This window comes from Tuber melanosporum, assembly GCF_000151645.1.
Source record: "Tuber melanosporum whole genome shotgun sequence assembly, scaffold_14, strain Mel28".
NCBI lineage: Eukaryota > Fungi > Ascomycota > Pezizomycetes > Pezizales > Tuberaceae > Tuber > Tuber melanosporum.
In genome coordinates, this window is record NW_003298797.1 from 1125119 (window position 1) to 1150892 (window position 25774).

The following is a 25774-nucleotide window of genomic DNA, read 5'->3' on the forward strand; positions in this document are numbered from 1 at the left end:
CAGGTAACTTTCAAAGGGCAAAGGATATCTACGATGTTCTGTGCTGCTATAAGCCATAGCCAGCAGAGCTATTTTATTGATATTTAGCAAAGACCCCCAGAAGAGTATCGGCATCCTAATAACCAGGGTGGGATGGATTCAGAGCAATACTACCTGGAGGTATTGCAGTCAGGGTTTCTTCCTTTGTAGGAGGAGGTGGGAGACTCTGCTCAAGGGTTTTCACAAGTAGAGAATTGTTCTAAGATTCACATTTCCGCATAAAGTCATCAGTTTAAGTTGAACAATAGTATCGCATGCTCAGACTGGCCTGGCTATAGCCCAGATCTAAATCCTATCGAAAATGTCTGGTGGACTCTAAAACGCTAGCTAAAAATCTGCTTCTGAACACCACAGTGATGACCCAGAGGTATCGCCGGGTTGATGTAAGTAGCACAAGAAGAATGGGATGGAATTGAACCAGAGACGATAGATAGGTTTATTGAGTCCATACCAATCCAAGTGCTACAGGTAATTCATTGTCATAGAGGTCATTTTGGGTGGTAATTTCTTGTTTATTTTTCTTTATTTCATATCTCTCTTACTTTGAACAGCAGTAGTCGATTGGTTGTTGCATGGAGTTTCATTTTCATAATAGTAGCAGTCTTCTTTAGAGAGAGCCAAGGCTTGTATGCACTCACTTTTTCAATGACACTTGTACTAGTAAACTTACTATTCTCATAAGTGAGTCCTTAGTAGTCATAAATGAAAAGAACATTACTGAGCCTTCCTAGACCCTCTCTATCTATACTAAAGATTCTAGCCTTAGTCTTCTTAATGCCTATTAGAGTTGGCTTCTACCTAACAGGAAGAGTTTAAGAAAAAGACTGTTTACAACCAATATATTATAACAATTCACTGTATTAGCAATACTTTCTACAAGTTTTACTCTGGGAATACTTGTTTAATTTGTACTTCCTTTTGGAAATTGGGCTTATCACTTTCAGTTGATGGTAGTATAGATCATGAGTTTAATATAAAAGGTTTTATGGACTTAGAGATTGGGGACTGATAACAGGAAGTAGAATTACCAGATAATGGTCCAGATGTGCAGAGTGAAGAGGATCATGAAATTGAAATTGAAGCTGAATTTGAATAACCACTATCAGTACTTTATTGACCTTCTCCTGCTCAGTCTCTAATATCTAAAAATCCAAATTTTGGCAGTTGGGCTAATCATCCTGTGTCTTTTTAATTACGCTTACCCCCTGGCGCAAGAGCTATCATAAGACACCGATCCCAGAAAGTGGATCCACTGGATTTTTGCGGTATTATAATAATATTATTATCATTCGTGCATAACTTATCCCACACAGGCCCCCCCAGGAGTTCGTAACCCTAACCAAAACATTGCTACTACAAGCCACAAGCGAGCCAGAGAAGAAAAAAGGTACAGGATTGGATCACCATATCTTACCCGTATTCAGACATCAACTCGCCCTAAAAACAAGCTTTTGAACCCACGCGTTCGCATACCAACGTCAGCGGGCCTCGGCACAAAACTAGTGCGGACATTTGTGTGGAGGTGGGTAAGAAACGCTTTCGTCCCCTATCAACCACCATGAACCGCATTTTCCGCTCCACCACTACACGCCCCCGCCATATACAGCCACTGTCGTCATTTCTTACTCCTCATGCTCATCGCTCACTCGCAACGACCACTTCATCGCCCCCACTGCCACTGTCGCCGTCGCAACGTGGTGCGCTATGGTACGCCCGCCTCGGTATAGTGTTCGTCGCTCATGGCTTGTTCTGGAGTTTCCTGGGGACGTACATCGTCGACCAGACGGTCCCGTTCGCGAAAGGTTTCAAATCCAGCTCGGTTACGGATTCCGATGACACAACGGTGTTCGAGCGTGCTGCCGATAATAACAGGATTGTCAAGAGTCTGCGAGGCAATCCGGACTACGAGGAGGTGAGGCCATGGGGCTCGTTGACTGACGAACAGAGGAAGACGAATTTGACCACGGGTCTTCTTGCTGGGAATGGAAAGATCCAGTATAATCGTGTGTGGATGAACAAGAATGATGGGAGCACTGTACTTGTGCTTGGTCTGGGACGGAAGCTTACGGGCTATCCGGAGACTATTGTGGGTTGATTCTGAACGAAAATAACGGGGGTGTCGGCTGATCGAAGGGGTTTTGATAGCACGGTGGTCTCATAGCTACGGTATGCATTTCATCTCGCTATGATTTAGCGTGTAGAGCTGATGGCTTCTGGGATAAAGATAACAGATGAAGCACTTGGAAGAACAGTAGGCCCGTTCCACCCCCACAATCCTAGACCACCCAGTTGACAACCCCAGGCACTAAACGTCCTCCCAACCCGCAATGTTGTAACCGCAAAACTAACATTAACCTACAAACGCCCGGCCATAGCCCAGCGCCCATCCGAACTCCGACCAGGTCCTAGGGAATTCATGGTCCTCAGGACCCGGGTTGTTGAGGTAAATAACCATGCTCGATCAATGCAAAAGCACCTACCGCTGATTATTAACCCTTTGCTAATAACGCCGCCGCCATAGTACACAGACCGCAAAGCGATTGTTCAGGGAAGAATGGAAGATGGAGAGGGTCGGACGCTTGTGGAGAGCGATGCTGTTTTTGTGGTACCAAAGGTGTGGAAATTGGCAGAGTTACCGAGAGAGGTCTAGGTCCCACCGATGTATCTTCAGCCGGTAGAAGCATAGAGGCCGATAAGATGTTGAGTGATTGGTCTAGCTCCACGAGTGCAGATGATATTGGTGTTATGTATGGTACTGTGAGGTTCATTGACAACTGCAGTTTAATATTTCGTAATCTGCACACCGTGAAGTAATCAACCCGATTCCGCCAATCCAATACAGTTGCCGTAGATGCCGCGAACCGGTACGAGTACACACGTTCTACAACTCCGTGAAGCCGGAAGCGGTCATAAAATCTCAGCCAATAAAACTCCACCTACTTGAGTCTCGTTGGACGTAATCGGGCCAGTATGCACTACTCGAGTAGGGCATGTTGGCGTTGGGGGTCTTTCTCTATTCAAAAGGATCCTTTGACATTCCAGCTGGTTTCTTCCTTTTCTCATAAACCTTATCACATTCGCCCCCACCCTCTGTACTGTATCTCGCACTTGATACATCCAACTAGACTACCGGTACTTCCTACCTCTCAATTCACCGGTTTGTGAAACCTTAATTCCAATCAATGCCCCTGTGTTCGCGGGTTAGGAGCCCAGGTTCACCTCAAGGATAACTAGCACCACCGAATATCGAGCGGGGTCTAATAAGTTAAGAATAAAAGGTCCAGGGCTGCAATCAAAACTGCATTACTCGAGTATTTCCGGACTTCCCAGCGATGGCACTGCCAAGGATGGGGTGCCGCCTCCCGAAAAAATGCACTTTTAAATCACGTCACCATCAGGTCACGGATATTGATATTGTGCTTCGCGGCCGCCCAAAACCATGGGCTATGGTGCAACACCCACAATGCTCAGGATGGTGTGACGTTCACTAATTCCAATGCCTAAAACCCATTCGGGCAAAAAAGCTGACATTTGGCGGTATGCAATTACTCGAGCACGGTCCTATTCACAAACGTCATCCCATTATTACAAGTGAAGCGGAGTGAGACTTGTGGAGAGGAATTCATACTGCTAGCAGACTATATAATGCCCTCACCAATCCTGGGCTCCAGAGGCCATATCGAGCTCACTCCGTCCCATCTGCTGATACGTTTCTGAAGATTCCCCCCACAATAAAATTGCAACATGTCTCTCTCCAAGCATGTATACCTCCCCTTCCTTTTCGGTGTGATCCCCTGGGGTGGTGAGAGACTCCTGTTGACCTTTGTTTAGGTCGACCCTGATGAGCTTATAGCTTCCCTTCCCGAACATCCTAGCGCACGCCAACCTCATCTTCACAGGCGAGCCATCCATCACTACACTTATGGATCTCGCTACAGTGCGGGAACCCCAATCCCAAAGTTTGAGATACCTGGCCAAGGCACCGAAGCCGGAAGTGTCCATCAGCTCATCAAAGATGAGCTTGATCTCGATGGTCGCCCCAACCTCAACTTAGCTTCGTTCGTGAATACCTACATGGAGACTCACGCCGATCAATTGATCATGGAGAACATTGCGAAGAATCTTGCAGATGCTGATGAGTACCCTGCTCTCATGGCTATACATTCCAGATGCGTTTCCATGGTCTCGAATTTGTGGAATATTCCCAAAGGGCAAACTGCGATCGGCACGGCAACTACTGGAAGCAGTGAAGCTATTCATCTTGGTGGATTGGCTATGAAGAGGAGATGGCAAGAGCGGAGAAGGGCGAACGGAAAGTCCACCGAGAAGCCTAACATCTTGATGGGCGCCAATGCTCAGGTAGCTCTTGAGAAGTATGCTCTTCTTACCCTTATTTCAAATACAGGCTAAAAATCGAACGCTAGATTCGCCCGCTACTTCGATGTCGAACCCCGCATCATCCCCGTTAGCGAGGAGTCCCACTGGTGCCTAGACCCCTCCAAGATCCGCGATAATCTTGACGAGAACACTATTGGTATCTTCGTAATTCTCGGTTCAACATACACTGGCCATTTTGAACCGGTTGAGGAGGTTTCGAATATCCTGGATAAATACGAGGAGGAGACGGGGATATCAATTCCTATCCACGTCGACGGTGCCTCCGGTGCAATGGTAGCTCCATTTACCGGTTCTGGGGGGAAATGGGGCTTCGAACTTCCCCGAGTTCATTCAATTAACACCTCCGGTCATAAATACGGCCTTGTTTATGCTGGATTAGGTTGGATCATCTGGAGAGGGGAGGAATACCTTCCCAAAGAGCTGATATTTGAGCTTCACTATCTCGGTGGGACAGAGCAATCATACACCTTAAACTTCTCTCGTCCCGGTGCTCAAGTCCTCGCACAGTACTTTAACTTCCTTCACCTCGGGAAAGAAGGTTATAAAACGGTGATGCGAAACGCCCTTAGCAACGCCCGCTTCTTGTCGAAGGCTATTGAAGCAAGCGGTTGGTACACCTGTCTTAGCGATATCCATCGTAAACGAGGCGTCTACGGTGGAGGTATCGGAAAAGGTATCAAGGAGGGCGTTAAGGAAGCCGTTCTTAGTGACGATAACCCCCATGTCTACAATGCCGGTCTGCCAGTTGTAGCCTTCAGGCTCAGCGATGAGTTTAAAAAGGAGTTTCCGCATGTTAAGCAGGCGAGCGTTTCCACCTTATTGAGAGCTAAAGGATATATCATTCCTAGTATGTTTGGACTCCGCGTTATCTCCTCAGTTCTACTGTTCTAACCACCTCATATATTACAACCTGCCACCCAACGTCGCGGAAATCGAAATCTTGAGAGTTGTCGTTAGAGAGAGCATGTCTGTGGACATGGTAGATAGATTGATTGGCGACATCTTTCAGGTCACCGAGACTGTGATGAAAGCAGATGCAGTAGACCTAGAAAGCCTAGCAGCCCCGAGCAATCCGAGAATTGAGAAGAGAATTCAGAGCATGGGGCTTGAGAAGAAGCCGCTCCTTGACACGGACTTCTACGGGATCTTGAAAACCACCTGTTAGGAGCAATTATGTGTTTGACTGTTAAACGGATAACTGCTTTATTTCTCGCAAATTCAAATTTTGCCAAAACTCTAAGGGTGCATCTAGTTGCCGTTCATTTTCGAAAGTGCCATAATAGCAAAACATTAAAGTCACAGGAAGGCGTTTGGTTAACGCACAGATACCGTAAGGCCAAGGTACTTTATCTGCAATTGTCACATACATCGGGGAAACCAATTTTTTAAAAATATTATTATTTGAAAACATTAGCACCTGAGCACGGATATTTATTTATTATGGTTTATGGGGGGGGTTTTTTTTGGTACCAATTATTGAAAGTAGCAGGAATGTGGCTGTAGTGTCCCCCCAATGCTTTTTGGGAGATGTTTCATTATGTGGATGCCTTCATTTTGACATTTTGGACTTGTTATCGCAATTCGATTGTTGCCGATCCCAGTCAATCAGATATGCCACTTTATTATATGTCAAAATGACGTTTTGGCTCATAACTCCAGAACCGGGGTCATTATTGGGGTTTTCGTTTGGGACAACTAGACGTACCCTAATTCTTTTATGATAAGCTAACCGGTGAGCGCGAAAGAAGCCATAATCATGTTAATTCTCCAACGTTTGCGAAAACACGCTATGATATTGCATGATATAGGGGAAATAAAAAATTGTCCGGGGCCTCAAGATCTTGGTGGTATGCAATAAGCTACCGTAGTAGTCGTGTTCATAGACGTCAGAGAATTGAATCACGAGTCCTGTACTGTACTCACCTAGCATCACCCCTACAGACTGCGGTTGAGCTACTATAACAGACGAGCAGCCCATTATTACATGTTCTTGAATACATTCCCGATATCCCGGGTCACCTGCGAGAGCTGGTTAAAATAGTGCAAAGTAGCCAAATTCTGATCATGGACCGCGCAGATGGCCCCCAAACTCGCCCTGTGCGTCTGCGCAATCTCCGCCTCCCGCTGTGCCAGGACCCGCTCCCCAACCCGGCAACGAGCGCCCCTACGCGCGCTGATAACTCACTCGTAGTCGCGAAGGCCGGGTCAAGCTCCGCCGGGAACATTCCCCAGGATACTTCCCCGAACGCCCGTCTACCGTCAACTATCGCCGGGCGCACCAACCGCCCGAAGAAGGAGTGCGCGTGCCCCGGGTCCTCCAGTGTCTCGCGGACCGGGAGCTGCCTGAAACCGCGGTGGCCGAGCACAGGCATGTGGTTTATCGCCACCTGTGAGACGACGCCTTCAGTGACGCGTGTGATGAGTGAGTACTCGATTCCCAGGCGATTGTAGAGATGCGCGACCCCGGCATCTGTATTGTTGTCGGGACTACTACTAGTACTATCTGCTTCGTTGACCCGCACGCCGAACGGGTTCTCCTTGAGCGGTTTCCCCGCGAGTTCGCAGAAATTCGAGATCTGGCCGGGGTTTAGTAGGCGCTGGTTCGCGCTAGGTAGGTTCTGCTCACGTATGCGAAGACCCCATCCGAACGGTCCTTTAGGCGCCTTGTTGGGGCGTTGTTGCTCGATAGGAGCTTGCTCGCAGCGGTGGGGGGATGTGGGGGGATGCGGGTCGCTGGGGGGGTGGGGCGCAGATACGGACTAGTCTCCTCAATGTTGTGGGAGCGGGGAGGGAGCGGGGGTGGAAGAGCTGGAGGCACATGGTACGATAGTCCCGGGAGATGCTGGTGGGTGGGTAGAGAACTAGGGTTTCGTGCTGCACCTCGTCGGAGTCCGAGAAGCAGCCGAGAGTTGGCAGCTACTGCAGATGTCGTAGTTTGCGCAGACGCGGCAGATAACACGGGTCCCAGTAGGGGATATCGGGGTTGAGCAAGCATTGCAGGTTAAGGCCGTTATCATCTTCTCCTCCTCGTTCTCATCGTTTGGTTAATGCGCAGGATGTTGCGGTTGGGGAGAGAGGAGACGGGTACAGTCGTGTCCGTAAAGTCTTCATACCCCGGCGGCGCAACCACACAACCACAACACCTCTCCATGGAAAATTGAAAAAAAATTCAAACAACTCAATTAAGAAAAGTATATGAATAGAACTAATAAGCCTTAAGAAAATATTATTACCACTTTGTATGACCACCATCTGCATCTAGTACAGCCTGTATTCTCTCAGGCATCCTATCTATCCACCCATCCAACTTCTCTTGGGAAATTAAATCTCATTCCTACTTTGCTGCCTGAAATAATTCAGCAGCACTGTGAGGCCTCCTATCCAACCTGGAGAATCAATTTCTGAGGGCTCTTTTGAGCAGAGCCCAAGTGTTCTCAATAGGATTGAGATCTGGTGAGTTGGGTGGCCAAGGCAATTTTTGATAACCACAGTCTGACTGCAATTTTCTGTTTTCCTCACCACCATGCCAGGAGGCATTGTCTGCTGCTAGGTAGATATTGTCAGAAGGTCTATCCAGACCTTCTATAAAAGGGATGAGGTATGGCTGGTGGATTTCAGTTGCATATTGGTGGAAATTGAGGCCAAGTCTGTCTCTTTTGCTGGTCCTTTCTTCCTCCCCCCTCTTCCTCACAAGAATTAACTCAGTCCTGCCACCCTTCATGATTGCAGCATAGACCCCAATACTAGTCCTCCCAGACTTAAAGCTAGGCTTCAAGTTTTTTTCTTCCTGCTCTTCACCAGGTCTAACTCTGACCCTCCTGCCAGTAGGATTTGGATCATAGATAATAGTGGCTTCATCCACAAAAACAACCCAATTCCATGCACTCCTCCAATTCCTCCTTCTCCTAGCAAACTCCCTTCTCTTCTCCTTCTGTCCTTTCCTGCAAAAAGGTTTTTTTCTAGGTATTAGAAGCTTAAAACCAGCTTATGAGATGATCTTATCCACAGATGTCTTTCCCAGACCAATATTTGCTTTTTTGGTAATGTCGCATAATGCTAAATAAGGCTCGGCATCGATAATGGACTCCACTATCTTTCTTTTTTGAGGAGTAATTGTTGTTGGTCTTCCAGATCTGGAGGCATCATGGGTATTTCCATCTCTTGATTCAGCTCTTTTGACTACTGATTGTAACCGGTACGGGTACTCGGTTATTGGTTTTGTTTTATGTTTTGTTTTAAGTATCACTTTGATACTTGGTTTGTTTTAAGTATCGTTTGATACTTGGTTTTGTTTTATGTTTTGTTTTAAGTATCACTTTGATACTTGGTTTGTTTTAAGTATCGTTTGATACTTGGTTTTGTTTTATGTTTTGTTTTAAGTATCACTTTGATACTTGGTTTGTTTTAAGTATCGTTTGATACTTGGTTTTGTTTTATGTTTTGTTTTAAGTATCGTTTTGATACTTAAGGAGTTTTACCAAAGAGTATCAATTGATACCTTTGATTAGTTTCGTTCATGCTAAACATGAACAGATTTGTGTATTTAAAGACCGCCTGTTTCTACGATAGAAAAGGCAGACTTCGACAGACAGTATTTCAATATACTTGGTTGAACGGTTACTTCTTTGTTCCTCAGTACACCCTCGAAGCCTCCTTTAGTTCTCAGCTCTCGCCTCCTCTATGGAAGAGCAGGCCACCTGCCAACTATCGTATCTATTACCGATAACGTGAATAGTACCTTGCGAACACGTTACACTGATTGAACAGTTACCTTAGAGATACCCATAACCTTAGAAATTTTATTATACCCCATATCAGTATGTTTATACAGGGTATAAATTTCCTTATTTTGGTCTTCTCTAGCTCTTCGGATATGTGGGGAGGTCATGGTAGAGGTGGTTGTTGTGGGAATAGAGGACAACACTGTTGCCGTGCCGGGGTATGAAGACTTTACTGATACGACTGTACTCGAGTACAGATAGCACAGTTGATTTATACTTGTACTTGTACCGTAAAAACTCGAATAGAAGAAAAATGTACTAAAGGGTTGAATTAAGCTCAGCTGCTAAAAAAAGGGGCCTTGATCCAGGGGTTCAACCTCATCTCATCTCTGAGAGTCATAATAATGTAAGTAGAATACGAGTATATAAATAATAGTAAACATAGAATTTAGAGTCATTAGAAATAGAAATAAATAATAATATAAGCAAAGAGAATACTATGCTACTCATACACTCTAAGGAGAGAGAAATACAATACATGATATTCGCAATACTTATATACCAAATGGCACTATGAGGAAACCGAAGTGAAGGCACCACTCGTACTAGGATTACAGTTAGTCTTCCAGAACTACCAGCAGGCAAGTTCTATGTCGGAGGGTAAAAAAAGCGGGAACCAAAGCGAAACCTACTCAAAATTAGCCTACAAGCAACCCCAAATGTCATTGGGAATCCTCAGAAGTCTTATACAATCAACTATAAGCTTCAGGTACTCTCTTGGCTTCATAGAGTCTCAATACCTTCAGGACTGAGTAAGTTTTGTGAGCTGACATTGCAAGAGGCGGCTACAAGATTCAGGATTCCACTAGGAAATCTGGGGAGATGACATAAGGAGGAGAGAGAGGGGAAATACCCAGAAGCAGCAGCCATGTCATGTAGACTAGTAGGAGGTGGAAGGGGGCTGAAGTGGGTAGATATAGAGAGAAAGCTCTACGAGTGTTTTTGCCAATGCTGAGCAGAAGGAAAAGTTGTTCGCCAAAGTTGGTTTTGACAAAACACGAAATAGCTTTATGCTGAAATCTAGGGAAGTACAAGTATTAGCCAATTTCGATTTTCAAATAGTTTGTTTTGGGGTTTCTTATCGTGGTACAAAATCTCTCTTTATGCAATCACCAACCTAACCAGTCAGCTTCCTAGAGACTATATTGAAGTATTAGTAAATTAGATGAGATTTAATCGAAGAAACTCACAATTAAGATGTGAAAATTCATCAGCAACTGATGTGACAGCAGAGGTTGGTCGTTACAGATTAAGTAACAACTGTAACATAGATCAAACTCTACTGCCATTTGAGTACCTAAGTGGGCGTACTTGTAATCAGCAAGGTGAGAAGATAATTTGGGTTCAAGCCAGTCAGCAGTCAGGATGGGATAAAAGGTAGGCAACAATTCAACTCACCATCTTTTTCCAATGCAATACCTTGAGTCAAGCCCCTCATCTATTTCTGGGGGCAAGGAGTAGGAGCAACCATTATTGCTGAAAAGCAACAGTATAACACCCCGGTTGTTGTAAAATTCAACCTGAAGGCCTATACCAATTCATCCAATTTGGTTGAATGGCAAGACAAGCAGGTTATACCTTTGTTCAGCAACCGGCTAACACTAATTGCCTTGAATATATTCAGTACTCACAAAACCGATAAGGTTTGGGATACTATACATGTGCATGATATCACAGTTAGTATGATACCAGGGGGCTGCACTGGCCTTGTGTAGCCCCTCGATATATCTATTAACCGACCCTTTAAAGATATTCTTAAGGTTAGTACAACTAAAACTCAACTACCAAAGAGGAAGGGAGAACTTATCGAACTTGCAGCTAGCTTTACTTATTTGATAGGAAGTACTCGAGGAAATAGTTGATTCAGCAGAAATGGAGGAGGAGAGAATATAGTCAGGTAGGGAATGGCTTATGGGAAGCATAGTAGGAAGGAGGTAGGTGCTCTGCACATGGGCAGTTGGAGAGGTCTGAGAAAGGTTTTCCCTCAACTATGCTCATGTGGTTGAGAGAGCCTTTACCGCTGTTGGCCTCTCTCTTCTGATTGATGGAAGTCGAGATTTCAAAATCTCAATCAAGGGTCTTGAGACATCCTTGTTTGTTGATGGGGTCAAGGGATGGGAACAGGGGCAGCTGTTGGCAGTGAGGTTGTTGTAGAGGATCATAATAGGTTAGGAGATCAGGATGAAGAGTTGGAGTTGAATATTGCTCAAGATGAGCTTGATGGGGAATATATTATCAGTAAAATTGATTAAAAAGGAAATATATTTTTAGATTTTATATGTCTTATGTTTCGTAATTTGTATTGACATGACCATCCAGGCCTCTTGGTATAACTCACTTTAAACAGACTTCAAAGCACATTTTTCTTCTATTCAAGTTTTTACGGGACTTGTACAGTCGTGTCCGGAAAGTTTTTGTACCCCTGAGGTGCAACCCCATAATACCTCATCACCACAACAACCCTCCTCACCATGGCCTCTCCACATAACCTAAGAGCAAGAGAAGACCTGAATAAGGAAATTTATACTCTGTATAAACATACAGATATGGGATATGACAAAATTTCTAAGTCTTTAGGTGTATCCAAGTTAACTGTTCAGTCTGTGGTTAAAAGAGCTAAATCTATGGGTGGAAACACTCACAATGCAAAAAGAGGTGAAGGACCAACCAAGATTACTGATATAAAAAGAAAGATAGTGGAGTCAGTTATCGATGCCGAGCCTCATTTAGTGTTACGTGATATTACCAAAAAAGCGAATATTGGTCTTGGTAAAACCACTATTAATAAGGTCATATCAGAAGCTGGTTTTAAGCTTCTGATACCTAGGAAAAAGCCTTTTTGGAGAAAAGGACAAAAGGAGAAAAGAAGGGAGTTTGCTAGGAGAAGGAGGAACTGGAAAGGAGCATGGAATTGGGTTGTTTTTGTGGATGAAGCTACCATTGTTTATGATCCAAATCTAACAGGCAGAAAGGTAGGAGTTAGACCTGGTGAAGAGCTGGAAGAAAAAAACTTAAAGCCTAGCTTTAAGTCTGAAAGGACTAGCATTGGAGTATATGCTGCAATGATGAAGGGAGGAAAGACTGAGTTAATTCTTGTGAGAAAGAGAAGGGAGGAGGAAAGGACCAGTAAAAGAGACAGACTTAGTCTAAACTCTCACCAATATGCAACTGAGATCCACCAGCCTTACCTTATCCCTTTTATAGAGGGTCTGGATAGACCTTCTGACAATATCTACCTTGCTGCAGACAATGCTTCCTGGCATGGTGGTGAGGAAAATTGAAAATTTGAAGCAGACTGTGGTTACAAAAAACTCCCTTGGCTACCTAACTCACCAGATCTCAATCCTATTGAGAACACATAGGCACTACTCAAAAGAGCCCTTACCAAGCGATTCTCCAGACTGGAAAGAAGGCCTCATAGTGCAGCTGAATTGTTTGAGGCAGCAAAGGAAGAGTAGGATTTAATTCCCCAAGAGAAGTTGGATGGATGGATAGATAGGATGCCTGAGAGAATGTAAGCTGTACTGGATGCAAATGGAGGCCATACAAAATGGTAATAATGTTTTTTTATTGTCTACTAGCAATACTATCATGTTTTCTTTAATTGAATTCTTTGAAATTTTATGGTTGGGGGTTGTGGTTGTGCGGTTGCCATGCGAGGGTACGAAAACTTTCCGGACAAGACTGTATCATGTCCCAAATGTTCCTTCCCTCTGAACCGCCCTTGTGTAACGTATGTACGAGTACACGTACTCTACAGGCGCTTGTGGCACTGTCGGTATCGGTATGAAGGATAAAATGTTAGGAGTGCCAGGCAAAAATGTAGCCCCACGCGGGGGTCGAACCCGCAACCTTGAGATTAAGAGTCTCACGCTCTACCGATTGAGCTAGCGAGGCAGCTGTATGAACATGGCTCACAGGTTTGACACTTCTGTCGTTTGTTCGCATTTTCGGAGTTGAGCCAGGACCGCCGGACCTCACTCAATTCACGGAAAAGCCTACCGAGGAAGATACTATATAAACCACCCCGGGCAGCACCTCACTCCCCAAGGGAACCCCACCTACCCTTCTCTCCATTTCTTTCCCGCCGGGTTCCACTCACTCTCCCCTCCATAATTCTTCCCGTCGTTGAACACCTTCCCCATACCCTATTACCTAATTACTAGGTCACGTGATGTGACTTCTTTTTTTTTCTCCATTGCGCGGAGCGCACACAAAGTCACACCGTCCGCAATACTAGCGCAAACAACAAACCGAAAGCTACACAACGCCACTGACACCGACAACAACCCCGTCCCCATTACCAACCGACCAGCAGCAATAATCGGTAAAAAATGAAGGTGTGTTATAAGTCATTCCTGAGCATGGATTTCCGCGAGCCGTCCTTTGTTCCTTTGTCTGTTTTTTGAATGAAAAGGTGGGAGGAGGTCGATCGTGAAGGAAGGAAGGAAGGCAGGAAGGAAGATGGAATTTTTTTCGGCGGGGAGTGAGTGGAAGGGGAAACGCTGACCTATTTTTTTTTTTTCCTTTTCCTCGCGGCTAGGTCGAACTTGATTCATTCAGTGGAGCCAAAATTTTCCCCAGCAAGGGGAAGCTATATGTTCGCGGCGATAGCAAAGTTTTCCGCTTCGTCAATGGCAAATCCGAGTCGTTGTTCCTTCAACGCAAGAACCCGCGCAGAATCGCCTGGACCGTTCTCTTCAGACGTATGCACAAGAAGGGTATCTCTGAGGTACGCTTTTTCAAATTCCATATGTACTCTACGGGTTCTATATAGGGGCTAAGTTTGATATTTTGGGGGGGGATTTGTAGGAAGTCGCCAAGAAGAGGTCTCGTAAGACCGTGAAGCACCAACGTGCTATTGTCGGCGCTTCTCTCGATGTCATTAAGGAACGCCGTTCTATGCGCCCCGAGGCCCGCCAGGCTGCCCGCGCTCAGGCTATCAAGGAAGGGAAGGAAAAGAAGGCAGCGGCCGAGTCTAAGAAGAAGGCGGAGAAGGCAAAGTCTGCTGCGGGAGCTGCTCGTGGAGGCGCACAGAAGGTATCCAAACAAGGTGCTAAAGGGGCTGCTCCCAAGGTCCAGGCTAGGACCCGTTAAATCCAAATAAATCTATTGCGCTTTTTCGGTTTAGGGTTTTCTTTGCACTTCCTTTGTTGGTATGATAGTTGGTGTGGCACTTCTTTCTTCTTGCCAAAAACGGTATTTGTTCTTTGACGTTGGGAGCACAAATGGACGGTGGAACTCTGATATATTAGAGGTCATTCGGGCGCCCGCATTTTTCATGACTTAGCCCTCTAGCTGTTACGGCCGGTGTGACCACTTTATAAATATGGGACGCCTGCTTGCGTCGACGGGAAACAGCTCTCGATGTGTGCAGACTAGTGTTCATAAAAACTCTTCGCAACTGCCCTAGGAGATCCTGCGCTTTTCAAGCCTTCTATTACAAAAACGAGCAATTACAAAACCGCTTCCTACACGTGTAATGCCGAACAAACCAGGGAACAACGTCAATAACAGACAGCATAACCCCACTGCCTAAACAACTTATTTGCCTTCATAGTAGTGCGCCTATTAAAATTAGTCTTAAAAGATACAAAGACAAAATCAGGGCAAGAGCGACCTCTCCGGTAACGACATACCATCTGGACCCCCGCGAGCTTGAAACCACATTTCTCATAGAAACCCTGATTTTTTTCTGAGCAATCAAGGATAGATTTGTAACAGCCAACCTGTTGAGCAATAGCATCTAATGCTTGAATAATTCTCAACCCGAGCTTCTTCCCTTGCTGGTCAGCCGCAACGGCAATGTCTTCAATATGGCCTACAGCAGCACAATTCCTAATACTATTCATCCCACGTCCGTTAGCAAAAGTCTGCATATGCGAACGAAATAGAACTGGTAGAATGAGAGGGGACAATAACAATTTCTTCTCGATAATTAAGCTTCCTACGGCAACGACCTTTCCCAGTTCATTCTCTATAACGACGATGAAATACTCATCGTTTCTAGCTGCCATCCAGTCGTAGCGAGCTGACCATGTCTCGAGGGATATATCGCCGACCTTTGTGAGAACCGTCAGGACAGAGAGGAATTCTGCATGATCGGACTTTTGAAGTGGACGGAGATTGTAGCCTTTTGGTAGTTCTGACGTTACGGATGGAGAGATGAGATCCTTGGAGAAAAGAGGTGTTGCCATTGCTTTTTTAAGAGAGGTATATAGAATGGGAAATTTGTTTGGTCTTGTCTTTTTTTTCCCTTTTGTACAGCAAGTGTGATGGAGATGAGTAGGAGAAGCGGAAGATGGAGATCGGAGGTACTCGAGTACGGTACTTGAGCATTCGAGCTGAGAAAGCTGACAGGGGTTAATGTGGGGTTGACGCGGGATGTTGTGAGCCAAGAGCCTAGCATATTGAGGATCTCGCTTTAATGCCCGAGACGTTACGGGTGGAAGGTCCCAGGGCCACCACGGATAGATATCTCGTATTATGGTTGGGAAGGAGAAGATCGTATGGAGAGCGCAATTTACTATTTAAAAATTATAATTCACGTTCACACTATCCAAGCACTCGTACTATCCTCCTGTACAGATGCTTACTTGAGGGGTTCATACAGTCAACCTGTAGTACTCTAGAAATTTCAGGAGAATATGTCAAATCGCTGTATAAGTAAACTTATAATTATGCAAAAACATACGGTATTATCCCAGTATCCATGGCTTTGAGAATCCCAGAAATAAGATATCAAGTTTATTTCTTACTTAACCTACGAAATAGCTTATTACCGCCATATTATTCCATATCAGAGGAACAATTCCTCATACCATTATCATACTATCAGTATATATCAATCAATGGGAAAAAAAAAACCATCTCCATGGCTGGAATATCCCACCAGCCACTTTGCGAACTACAGACTAAAAAGTCAAAAGCTGCTCAAGATATCTGGACATCCGGTCTGTCCCCACTTCTCTTCCTCACATCCCCCCGGCCACTTAGCTGCTCCCGCGTCAATGGATGTCAGGAATCCTGAAACTGTCTCTCGCATACATATTATTCTCCTATGAAGTAATTACGGTTAATCGTCCAGCCGTGCGAGTGAAATCGCTAAGATCCTAATCAAGAAATAGTAGCACGGTAGCGGCCGCAAACTCAGAAAAGAGTTGTTCACTTTCGTACATGATCACAATCCAATACCATTCCTCCCAACTCATTCTGCGTCTGACGGTATAAGAAAGGTCTGACGGGGAAGAGTGTGATTTGCATACCGGTAGGTGGTTGTAGCACAAGTTTCATAACAAAGTTTCCAGTAGTGGAGACGCTGTAGGCTAGACGGGACGTTCGCCTAAGGTTGGAAGATGCGAAAGGTTGGTTTCCATTATCCTTAACGCACCCGGTTCTGTACAGGTTCACGTCCTATGACCGCAGACCAAGCCAACAATCACTGCGCCCGGAGTAAGCACATGTTCGGTAGCGACTTCAAGAACTCGGAAAAGGAGAGATGAGAAGGTAGATCAAAGATGGTCTTGTTGTTACCCGGGAGGACGCTGGTAGATAAGGCTCCGCGCGTACCTGGTGAGGGAGGGATTCGTTCTTTTCTTGTTCCGCGTACCCGGAAACTGAATCAACATAGACACATTCTTCTCAACCGCTCTGTTTGTAATATGCTCGCGAGTAAGTAATAGGCTGTTTTTTTTAAAAAAAAATTCACATGCTGTCAAAGGTTCAGAAGGGAGGGTGGCTGCCTCGGAAAGATTCATCTGTTCTTTGTTTCCATGGCTGAACGGATCCTTTGTTTTGGTATAAACTTCCAAATAAAAGGCGCATCGACGAAATAACAGTTGCGACGAGAGTCGGAAAGATAAGAGCTGATCGCGGCTTTTAAAAGTTTATAACCTACCTGAATATCAGGAGATAGTCACGCTCCTGTTTGCAATCTACGGTATTGAGTTCCAGCAGCAGAGGATGTTTACGGGTTATCAGTACTCGGTAGACGAAAGTTAGACCCTACGAGAGGAGTCATTGATCCCCAAAGCACACTTGGGAAATCAATATCTTTTTCTTTTTCTTCCCCGCCCAGCCGTGTGTTTAATTTAAGAATTTGAGTAATTTGTTATGTGGTATCATAGATTTTAAATTTACTACCAGTTTCATAATATTATATTAGCTACTTACCTTGAGCAAACCCTTTAGAATTGTTTTGTTTGAGTGTCTTTTTTTTTCTTTTTCTTTTTTTCTTTTAACTTTTGACAATACAGTAATACTGAGAATAAGAATAAATCTTACATTTGTTATACAAATTACATGTATTGGAGAGTAGAATGAGGTGCAGAATGACAACTTTTCTTCAAAAACAACTACTTTATCTAATCTGTTACACTATCTGACATTCCTCTTTTGGGAAAAATTAAAACTAAAAATATAGTACATTGTCCTCCTGACCACCCACCCATTTAAGTCAGCCTTTTTCCCTTCCCTTTCCAACAACACACACTTCTAGAACCTACCACACACATTTAGGAAGACCAATCTTCCACACCCACCTTGCTTGCACTTTTTTCTTCCACTTCTCAACTTCACTAACTTCCAATTCATCACCCCCACTTCACAACCTATTCCTCCATCCATCTTCCTACCTCCAGTTTCCACTGGTACCACTCTTACCCCTTTCCACCTCCTGAATTTTAATTTTTTTTTTTCCAGCCTTTTACATTTCACCTTCCAACCAAGACCCAAGCTGTGTAACCGACAACTGTTACGACTACCGTAGCTTACTTATCAATCATGTCGACTACTTTTGAAACCCTTACGGAAAGGGAACACGAACGTGATTTTTTCTCCGACGACTCTTATCCCGAGGACACTCCGGATACAACTCCTAATTATAACCCTGGCGAAATTCTTAACGAAGCAGATTGGCAGAGGAGAAGTATCAGTGATCTTTGTCGTAAGTTATCATACCCTTCTTGTTTTAGTTCACTTTCGTACTAATATTACTTCTTTTAGGTTTGATTGGAACCAATTACCTTGACATCAATCCAAGTTACCAACGTGATGTTGTCTGGACTAACGAACGTATGAGTAAGCTCATCCAATCGGTATTGGGTATGCGATTACCTCCCAAAATAAATGCGTGGATATCCAATATTCCACCGAATAAATACATTTATTTAAGATATTTACTGAACTCGTCTGTCGCAGCAAACTTTTACATTCCACCAGTAATTTTCAACGTTATCAAGTTTACAGAAAATGGAGAAGAGAGATACCGCCGTGTTTGTATCGATGGTAAACAACGACTTACATCCATTAAGCGTTTCGTTGACGGTGGAATCCCAGTTTTCGATCACAAGGGCCAAAAGTGGTAAGTCTTCGTACTTACAACTGAATTCTCCTCTTACATATATGCCGATCCAACCAGTACTAATCATTATCTCGGCTGATAGGTTTTATGTTGATAATGGTTCTGCAAAAACTCAAAAGAAAGTCTTGCCTTCTGGAATTAAAACTCGCTTTCTTCAAACCGATATACTCTGTGTAGAGTACGATTCGCTCGGTCCGGAGCAAGAGGAGGACCTCTTTTCTAGGGTTCAATTAGGCGTTCCTCTAACACCGGCAGAAAAGCTTAAGGCTAGTACCGGTGAATGGCAAGCATTTGCTTCGGAAATTGAGCTCACTTATGAGAACCTTATGCAATGTACGAGTCTTTACCAATCTATTGAAGATACCAGTACTAATACCGCTAATATAGGTGCCGACAACAAGCGTGCTCGGAGTTTCCAACTCATTCTTCAGATATTTAAGCAGATGACTTACTACGAGGAAGGAAAAGCAACCACGTTTAATTCTGGTCCCAGCGCATTGAGGAAGTTCTGCGAGAACACATCCCTTTTAACATCTGAATTCAGATCAGATGTTAAGCGCGTATTTGACACATATGCCGAGATTTATGAACAGTATCCGGATACTTTTAAGAATCATAGCTACAAGGTCGCTGCCAAATATTCTCCTATTGAGTTTGTTGCAATGGCTCTTTTAATCTACATCCATCCTGAGAGACAGAGCATACGTCTCTTGCAAGGTGATATTCTCGAATTGAGATCGTTCGTTAGAGAATCACGTCAAGACTTGCGTAGTAATAGCGCTACTTGGGTTGTGTTCATGGATTGGATCAGCAATATTGGCCGTTATCGTGGAGGACTCGATACAGTACGAGTTGGGCGTCCAGTTACGAGTTCGGTTGCTGGTCCGGTTACCACCTCAACTGGCAATCGGGCTGCAGGTCAAGTTTCACGTCGGCTTATAGAGCTTGTTGCAGAGCCTATCTCTGCTCCTGTGGCTGATATGAGTAATACCATTGTGGTTCAACCGAGGAACGCCACAAATCCGACTACTTCGATGAGATCTCTCCCCGTAGTTCCTCATATTGGTAACCTTGGGCCCGGTGAGGCATCCTCCTCCTCTTCCGGAGCAAAGGGCCTCCCCCCCCGTCCGTTGAGGTCACAGATGCCATTTCCTCCCGCTACCACCTCCGCGGATCGAAGACAGGGTCGCGCTGAGGCGGGCGTTTCTGGGCCGAGAAAACGTATTCGTGGCGAGGATGATGGCAGCGGTGCGCGCCGCATCAAGGTGGAAAAGTTTAAGGAGCCTGAGCGTGTCGGACCCTTCACTAACAGTTAGTTTCCTTTACTCAATTTCTTTCTTTCATAGTTCCGCATGATTCCTGTCCCTGTGTCATAAAAATGAAATCGTTGATTTCATCGCTGCTTCTTCATTGCCGCAGATTGCTTTCATGTTTCCCAGACTGTACTTGTATTATAAAGATGAAATCGTTGATTTTATCTTTGCTTTTTTGTTGCTGCAGATTGCTTTCATGTTTTCTGGATTTGCTTGGTAGTTGCTGGCGCAGTGGTTTCTTGGGCGGCTGTTGTGTACGTTATCCGGTGCAAAATGGTGATAACGATACAAATGAGATAGTTAGTAACAATTTTACAGACAATAGAAAATGATACATTGAGAATAATTAAATTTAAACTAATTAGAAGTTCCCTAATTTTTGTGCTTATTTGTGTCCACAATCGCCTTAGTGAGATTTAAAATAGCTGGAGGAGTTGTTTTTCTTCTTCTATTGACCAGTTAAGATTCTTAAGATGTTGAAAATCGAAACCATGCCTATATGCTTCCTGTAGTATAGAAAATACACACCGATTAGGGCCTTTTTGGACTCTCAATACCTCTTATACTAACAAAAGGTATACACAGCGTATCTATCTGGCGTGTCGGCCGGTTCGATAGTATGTTGAATTCGGGTGGGTGTGAGAACCTAGCTCACAGAGAGTCGTGTATAAATAATGCTCCCATGTCCACACAGAGTCTGAGGTCTCCTATTAGGAACCGAGCTCGAACAAGCTTCTACTCTATAAACAACTACAACTATTCAGATAGCTCCGTGCATTAAGGGAGCATGCCTATTTATATGTGTTGGGTAGATCTTCCTTGCACCGCTATCCACGCAGGTTCCGACTTTCCCTCCCAGCCACTATCAGACAAAGGTATAGAGGTAGGAAATAAGAGAAATTAGGAGAGCAAAGAGGACAATAAGGATTCAGGGTGGGTGAGCGAGAGTTGTCAGAACGTCAACCAGTCCTAGCTAGATTGGGACTTTAGGAGTAAAATGACCCAGAGACTCGGACAAAGCATTTGAGCGCATAAAGATAGTTCTATTAGAATACTACCACTTCCTTGTTCCGCGGTTCGGGGGAGAGAGGTTTTACCCCGGTCCTGATCCGGACTCTGATGACAATATACTGCACTGTTTCTTTCTCTCCTGTTGGAAATTCTTCTCACGCTTTTTGCTAGACAGGTTGACACTATCTTAACTTGTTCCTTTCCCCCATACCCATTTCCCACTTCCTTTTGCTCTTCTCTTTCATACTATCCACCACCTCACCCGGCGTGTACAAATACTGTCATATTCACCTCTGCTACGTGAACAAAAAAGCACCAGCCCATTTATCCTGCAGCCTTTTCTGCTCCCCCTGGTGGGCGCGAATATTTCTTGACCCTCTCAAAAAAAACCCTATTAACAGTCTCTCCCACCTATTCTCTCCTCCCGGCCAGAGACCCGCGTAGACCGATAGATGTTATCGTTCCCTCGTTCCCCTTGTCTAAGCCACACCCTCCTTGTTGTTTCTTTATTGATCTTCCTTTGATGTGTCCGAACCACCCGCTCAAATTTGAGTGATAGTAAGCTTAGGGGAGTCCGGAAACACGTTTGTAGATAGTGACCTGTTCCCCTTCCGATTGTTTACGCTCGCGAAGCCCTGTCGCTACCAAATTGATCTGTCTCAGTGCATCTAGGGCCGGGTATTGAATTGAAACAAGGGGTATTAGAGACAAAGAACCGAGTGATTTGGTGTGATTTTTGTATAAAAAAAAATTTAGTATCTACCACGTACACTTGAGACAAGTTTATTTTTCTGTAGTATGCTTTGCTTAGGTAGTGCAAGTGGAACAGCGGAGGTCTAGAATGCGCTGGGAGAACAGGCAGGTTACTTACTTTCCCCTACGTGCTCCTGATGGCGGATTGGTTGCCGGTTTAATTGACTATCTGATACTTCTGAAAACTCTGTACGGTAGGGTTTTCAAAGTCAGAAAGCAACGAGCAAATCTAGGAAGTTGAATTAGGTTATTTTATGGAATTTGTCAATGTTATCAGATACTGATATTTTTTTTCATCTTTTCAATTACATCATTGAATACATACGATAATTGAAAAGAAACAAAAATATAGCATAAATCCTATTTTTTTTTTTTTTTAATAGAGGGTCAAAGATGAGAAATTTTTACTGGAAAAGGTTGATAATTATTTCTAAGGTTGGTATGATAATAATATTTTAAGACATTCAACTTTATATCATCAATAGTGAGATATTATAGGTGAATCATACTTAAGTGCAAATTATGTTATTACTGATGTTAACAAAAAAGAAAACACTGTAAAATCTACTTTATAGGAATTCACTCATTATAAGTGAGATTTATATGAGACTCATAGGGGACTTTTTTACATAATAATAATATCATGCTGATATGACTTGAAATTCTTACCTGAATCTTATTATAGGATAAGGCCTATCTAAATACAAGTATTATTCAATTAAATTTGTAAATAATAAAGTATAATTCAGCCTTATTTCAAAATTGACTATATGGATATCTGTTAGTATAATATTTTCTGTAAATTTAATTAGCTTATAAGCTGTAATTAAGTAGTTTTTCTTTCTATATATACTCTTACTTAACTATAATTATTATAAGAGAATCTTTTGACTTTCTGTTAATACTTTGATGTTCTATAATAATTAAATCCAATATCAAAGATGCTTACAGAAAAGTTTTTTTTTCTACTATTTCTAAAAGGCTTAGGTATATTTAAAATCACCACTTACTTTAGTGTTAGGCAGAGACAACCTGATAGACTTCAGAGTTGTCTAGGCCAATCAAGATTCATTTCTGTAGATGGAGATTGTCTAGAAAGGCTCAGATTGTACTCGTTTTGTTTATGACTACAAAGAGTGAAGTAAAGTAGATAAAGTAGGATAGAATCTTGAAGACAATATTATATTGTTAAGGTCTCTTCTCTATTGCTTGATGATATCTAAAAGATTCAGGAGGGACTTCGATATTTATATTCCACGTCTGAGTATTCATGGACTACATCTATCCATTATACAACTATTTATTTCTCTGATTATAACTCATAATTTCGGGTATTCTTCAAAGGTGCAAATACCTAAAGACTCTGAAAATCACCACACCCTCTTCTGTAATTACAATAATGCTAACTAGGAATTGTACTGTTCTAAATAGTAATTATCCAATCAGCAGTCTTTTTAGACTTATGGCCTAGTTCTCAAGTTGAACTGAGTTGGCCCCAATTGTCTCCATCTATGATCAAATAATCAGTTTTATCTGCAGGTTGTATCTGCGGAAGTAGTTGTAATTGCAACATTCTTTGGTCACCTGACTTCAAATCTCCATAACTCTACATCCAACCTATGGATATCTTTCTAAGCACTTCTTACTAATTTGCAGGAAGCTATTCTACTAGATTGACAAATAATCCCTTGGTCGGTAATCCTGAGTTGCTTTAGATAACAGGGTTTCAATCGCCATGCAGGTATTGGGAATGATTCTATAATCTCAGCACATTTCTGGATCCAGTTTGAATACTTCATGAAGTTCATTGGCTTCTGTAGTAGTGTTCCTTAGAGTTTTAGACTCTTCTGGTTATTGTAGGATGGGTACAAATGTATTGATTTCTCATTGAGATTTTTTACTATTTGATACCATATTTTAGTATAAAACCGTTCTACCACTTATGGCCTATGCCAAAGATATCACCTCTTTGAACCCTAGTAACCTTCTAAGCAGTTGATAGATTTACTCCGTCCTACTTCCTAAACCTAGTAGAGGGTCCCCTCCCATATATCCTGCAAACAGGATATGGTCGGATGGACGGCAGCGACATATCTGATGTTATTATTACACCTTCATTTTCTGTGTTATTATAGTCACAGGACACAACTGAAATTAATAAGTATGATAATGTGCGGGATGCATAAGGGGGCTGGAGGGGTGTGTTAGAGACTAGAGATTCCGATTCTGATTAGTGTTACTCAACTTAGGGTGGTTCCTAGGTATTGGATTCTGGTATTCCTAACATTTAGAGCCCAGTTGGCATACCAAGATTTGGACTTAAAATCCGGATTATCTCCTAAGTCTGGACTTTTAGTCTAATCCTGGTTGGTAGGTGTGAAGTTGGATTAGATTATCATACAGGGCAAACCCAAAGAGTCATTCAAGTTAGCCCTAAATAGTTTCTAAAAATGTTATTATTAGTAATGTCACATGTTTCTACAAAGTAATATACTAGAGTTCTATTGGGAGAGGTAGAAGACAGCTAGCTTTCCTCTCAGTCTCCAACCCTGTACACCTCTGAGTTCTTGTATTTCTTTCCTTTCAACAGGAAATGATAGCTGTGGTTGGCCATTACCATATGGTACATTGAGATCGACATCTTTTGTCTCTGGAAGCAGCTTCATTACACCTCTCTGAGTTTGTCCTCTCTTAGCAGCAATCTTGTAATTCTAATAATATAAAAATATAGTATACTGAAAGTTTTATATTAGGACACACATAGTGCCAGCCTGGATCCTATCTTTATTGCCTTACATTAGATATTTAAATATTCTATAGTCCTAATCTAAATCCTGGCATGGTTGACATAGCTGATTAATAAAGTCTAGATTTTTAAGGATTGAGACTTTGGTTTTTAAGTTCGGACTTTAAGTCCAAATCCTAGTCTAATCCTGGCATGCTAGCTGGACCCTTAGATATTAGGATAAACTAGAATTTTAGGAAATAATAAAATAGAACTTGTATAAATATAACCAAATTTACAAAAGAATTATAGTAAAGAAATTTTGTATGATATTAGAGCCAGTTTATCTAACCATCATAGTGTGAAATTTGGGTGATAAATCAAGACAGTTACAATAATTGTAAGATTCAATTTCAGGAGATTCATATATTACTTACAAGTTATATTAAAAATGTTCATAAAAAATAGGCTAATTACCAATGATAATAGGCTCATATGAGATGAACTCTAAGAAAATAATTATTTGTAATATAAGAAATATATAAATTTAAAAGCTTTTAGAAAATCATAGACTTACAAGTAAACAGATATAACCTCAGTCTTATTATAGAAATAATCTACCAAACTATTCTAGATTTATATAAGACTCATCAAAGGCTTATATGGAATTAATGAATTTCTATAAAGTAACTCTTGTTATACTATAACTTTATTTTTGTACAAGTATGGGATTTTAATAAAAAAGGATAGAATACCTTAAACTGATATACTTACAGGAAAGATACCAAATGAAAAAATATAAAGAATAAAAATATGGAGTATTAAAATTCCATGGATATTTTTGTGCCCGCCAAGAACCACACAAAAACTCTAGCCTAATACAGACAAAAAAAGCCTAGAATAAGTGAGGGGTACTCAGTTCTTCTGTCATGCCAAGCTGGCCGTCAATATTTGGATCACCCCTGGTCACTCGATGTCATGGCTGAATCATATTTACCCCTGCAACCGAGATAAGACTCCGATCTCCGATTGTGGATTGACTTCGGTACCTCACTGCACGGTACTTACTAGTCTTGGCACATCCATGTGACTTGTGCTTGTGATACATCCCCCGAACTTCTCAGACTTGATCGCACATATGGTACGACTTGAACACGACAAATACGGTACCGGTACCACACGAGGACGGTATTCCGCCGGGAAAGGGAGCCTTGGAGCGGGAGGGCGCAGGAACAAGTTATAAAATGAAAAGGAAAAAGGCTACGATATGAGCAAAAGCCAACAAGTGGGTAACTTACGGTAAAAGCCAGGAATAATGGAGAGGACGTCCGGAAGTTCCCCCCTCTGGATTGAGGGAGGGAAAAATGACAGCGTGAGAAAGATCATCTTTCAG

The 25774-nt window shown here is 42.9% G+C and overlaps 6 protein-coding genes; 4 read left to right on the forward strand and 2 right to left on the reverse strand.

The window, feature by feature from the left end:
* Positions 1-1597: 1597 nt before the first annotated feature.
* GSTUM_00004717001 (uncharacterized protein) lies at positions 1598-2824 on the forward strand (the record flags this gene model as incomplete). XM_002836341.2 has 5 exons in its annotated part: positions 1598-2125; positions 2185-2205; positions 2264-2290; positions 2342-2482; positions 2561-2824. 5 exons carry the CDS (start codon positions 1598-1600, stop codon positions 2687-2689), a joined length of 846 nt encoding a protein of 281 aa, XP_002836387.1. The 3' UTR covers positions 2690-2824.
* A 666-nt stretch (positions 2825-3490) lies between these two features.
* Positions 3491-5671, forward strand: GSTUM_00004718001 (uncharacterized protein). XM_002836342.2 has 5 exons: positions 3491-3801; positions 3871-4412; positions 4464-4986; positions 5039-5098; positions 5122-5671. The coding sequence occupies exons 1-5, from the start codon at positions 3784-3786 to the stop codon at positions 5326-5328; spliced, it is 1350 nt and encodes a 449-aa protein (XP_002836388.1). The 5' UTR covers positions 3491-3783; the 3' UTR covers positions 5329-5671.
* A 732-nt stretch (positions 5672-6403) lies between these two features.
* On the reverse strand, positions 6404-7480 carry GSTUM_00004719001 (uncharacterized protein). XM_002836343.2 has 2 exons: positions 7064-7480; positions 6404-7034 (listed from the first exon to the last, which is right to left on the reverse strand). The coding sequence occupies exons 1-2, from the start codon at positions 7430-7432 to the stop codon at positions 6453-6455; spliced, it is 951 nt and encodes a 316-aa protein (XP_002836389.1). The 5' UTR covers positions 7433-7480; the 3' UTR covers positions 6404-6452.
* A 5990-nt stretch (positions 7481-13470) lies between these two features.
* Positions 13471-14576, forward strand: GSTUM_00004720001 (60S ribosomal protein L24). XM_002836344.2 has 3 exons: positions 13471-13558; positions 13762-13950; positions 14031-14576. The coding sequence occupies exons 1-3, from the start codon at positions 13553-13555 to the stop codon at positions 14313-14315; spliced, it is 480 nt and encodes a 159-aa protein (XP_002836390.1). The 5' UTR covers positions 13471-13552; the 3' UTR covers positions 14316-14576.
* Positions 14577-14762: 186 nt separating this feature from the next.
* On the reverse strand, positions 14763-15508 carry GSTUM_00004721001 (uncharacterized protein; the record flags this gene model as incomplete). XM_002836345.2 has 3 exons in its annotated part: positions 15141-15508; positions 14858-15062; positions 14763-14786 (listed from the first exon to the last, which is right to left on the reverse strand). The coding sequence occupies exons 1-3, from the start codon at positions 15413-15415 to the stop codon at positions 14763-14765; spliced, it is 504 nt and encodes a 167-aa protein (XP_002836391.1). The 5' UTR covers positions 15416-15508.
* A 2491-nt stretch (positions 15509-17999) lies between these two features.
* GSTUM_00004722001 (uncharacterized protein) lies at positions 18000-20246 on the forward strand (the record flags this gene model as incomplete). XM_002836346.2 has 5 exons in its annotated part: positions 18000-18162; positions 18222-18320; positions 18417-18579; positions 18662-18912; positions 18967-20246. 5 exons carry the CDS (start codon positions 18000-18002, stop codon positions 19893-19895), a joined length of 1605 nt encoding a protein of 534 aa, XP_002836392.1. The 3' UTR covers positions 19896-20246.
* Positions 20247-25774: the final 5528 nt, after the last annotated feature.

Bases quoted from the DNA above. Each gene is read 5' to 3' on its own strand.
- GSTUM_00004718001 (XM_002836342.2), top strand. The intron at 4,413-4,463 runs GTATGCTCTTCT...ATCGAACGCTAG, and splicing joins GCTCAGGTAGCTCTTGAGAA to ATTCGCCCGCTACTTCGATG. The intron at 4,987-5,038 runs GTGATGCGAAAC...AGGCTATTGAAG, and splicing joins GGAAAGAAGGTTATAAAACG to CAAGCGGTTGGTACACCTGT.
- GSTUM_00004719001 (XM_002836343.2), bottom strand. From the start codon at position 7,432: ATGCTTGCTCAACCCCGATATCCCCTACTGGGACCCGTGTTATCTGCC. The intron at 7,035-7,063 runs GTGAGCAGAACC...AGCGCGAACCAG, and splicing joins CGGATGGGGTCTTCGCATAC to CGCCTACTAAACCCCGGCCA.
- GSTUM_00004720001 (XM_002836344.2), top strand. The intron at 13,951-14,030 runs GTACGCTTTTTC...GGGGATTTGTAG, and splicing joins ACAAGAAGGGTATCTCTGAG to GAAGTCGCCAAGAAGAGGTC.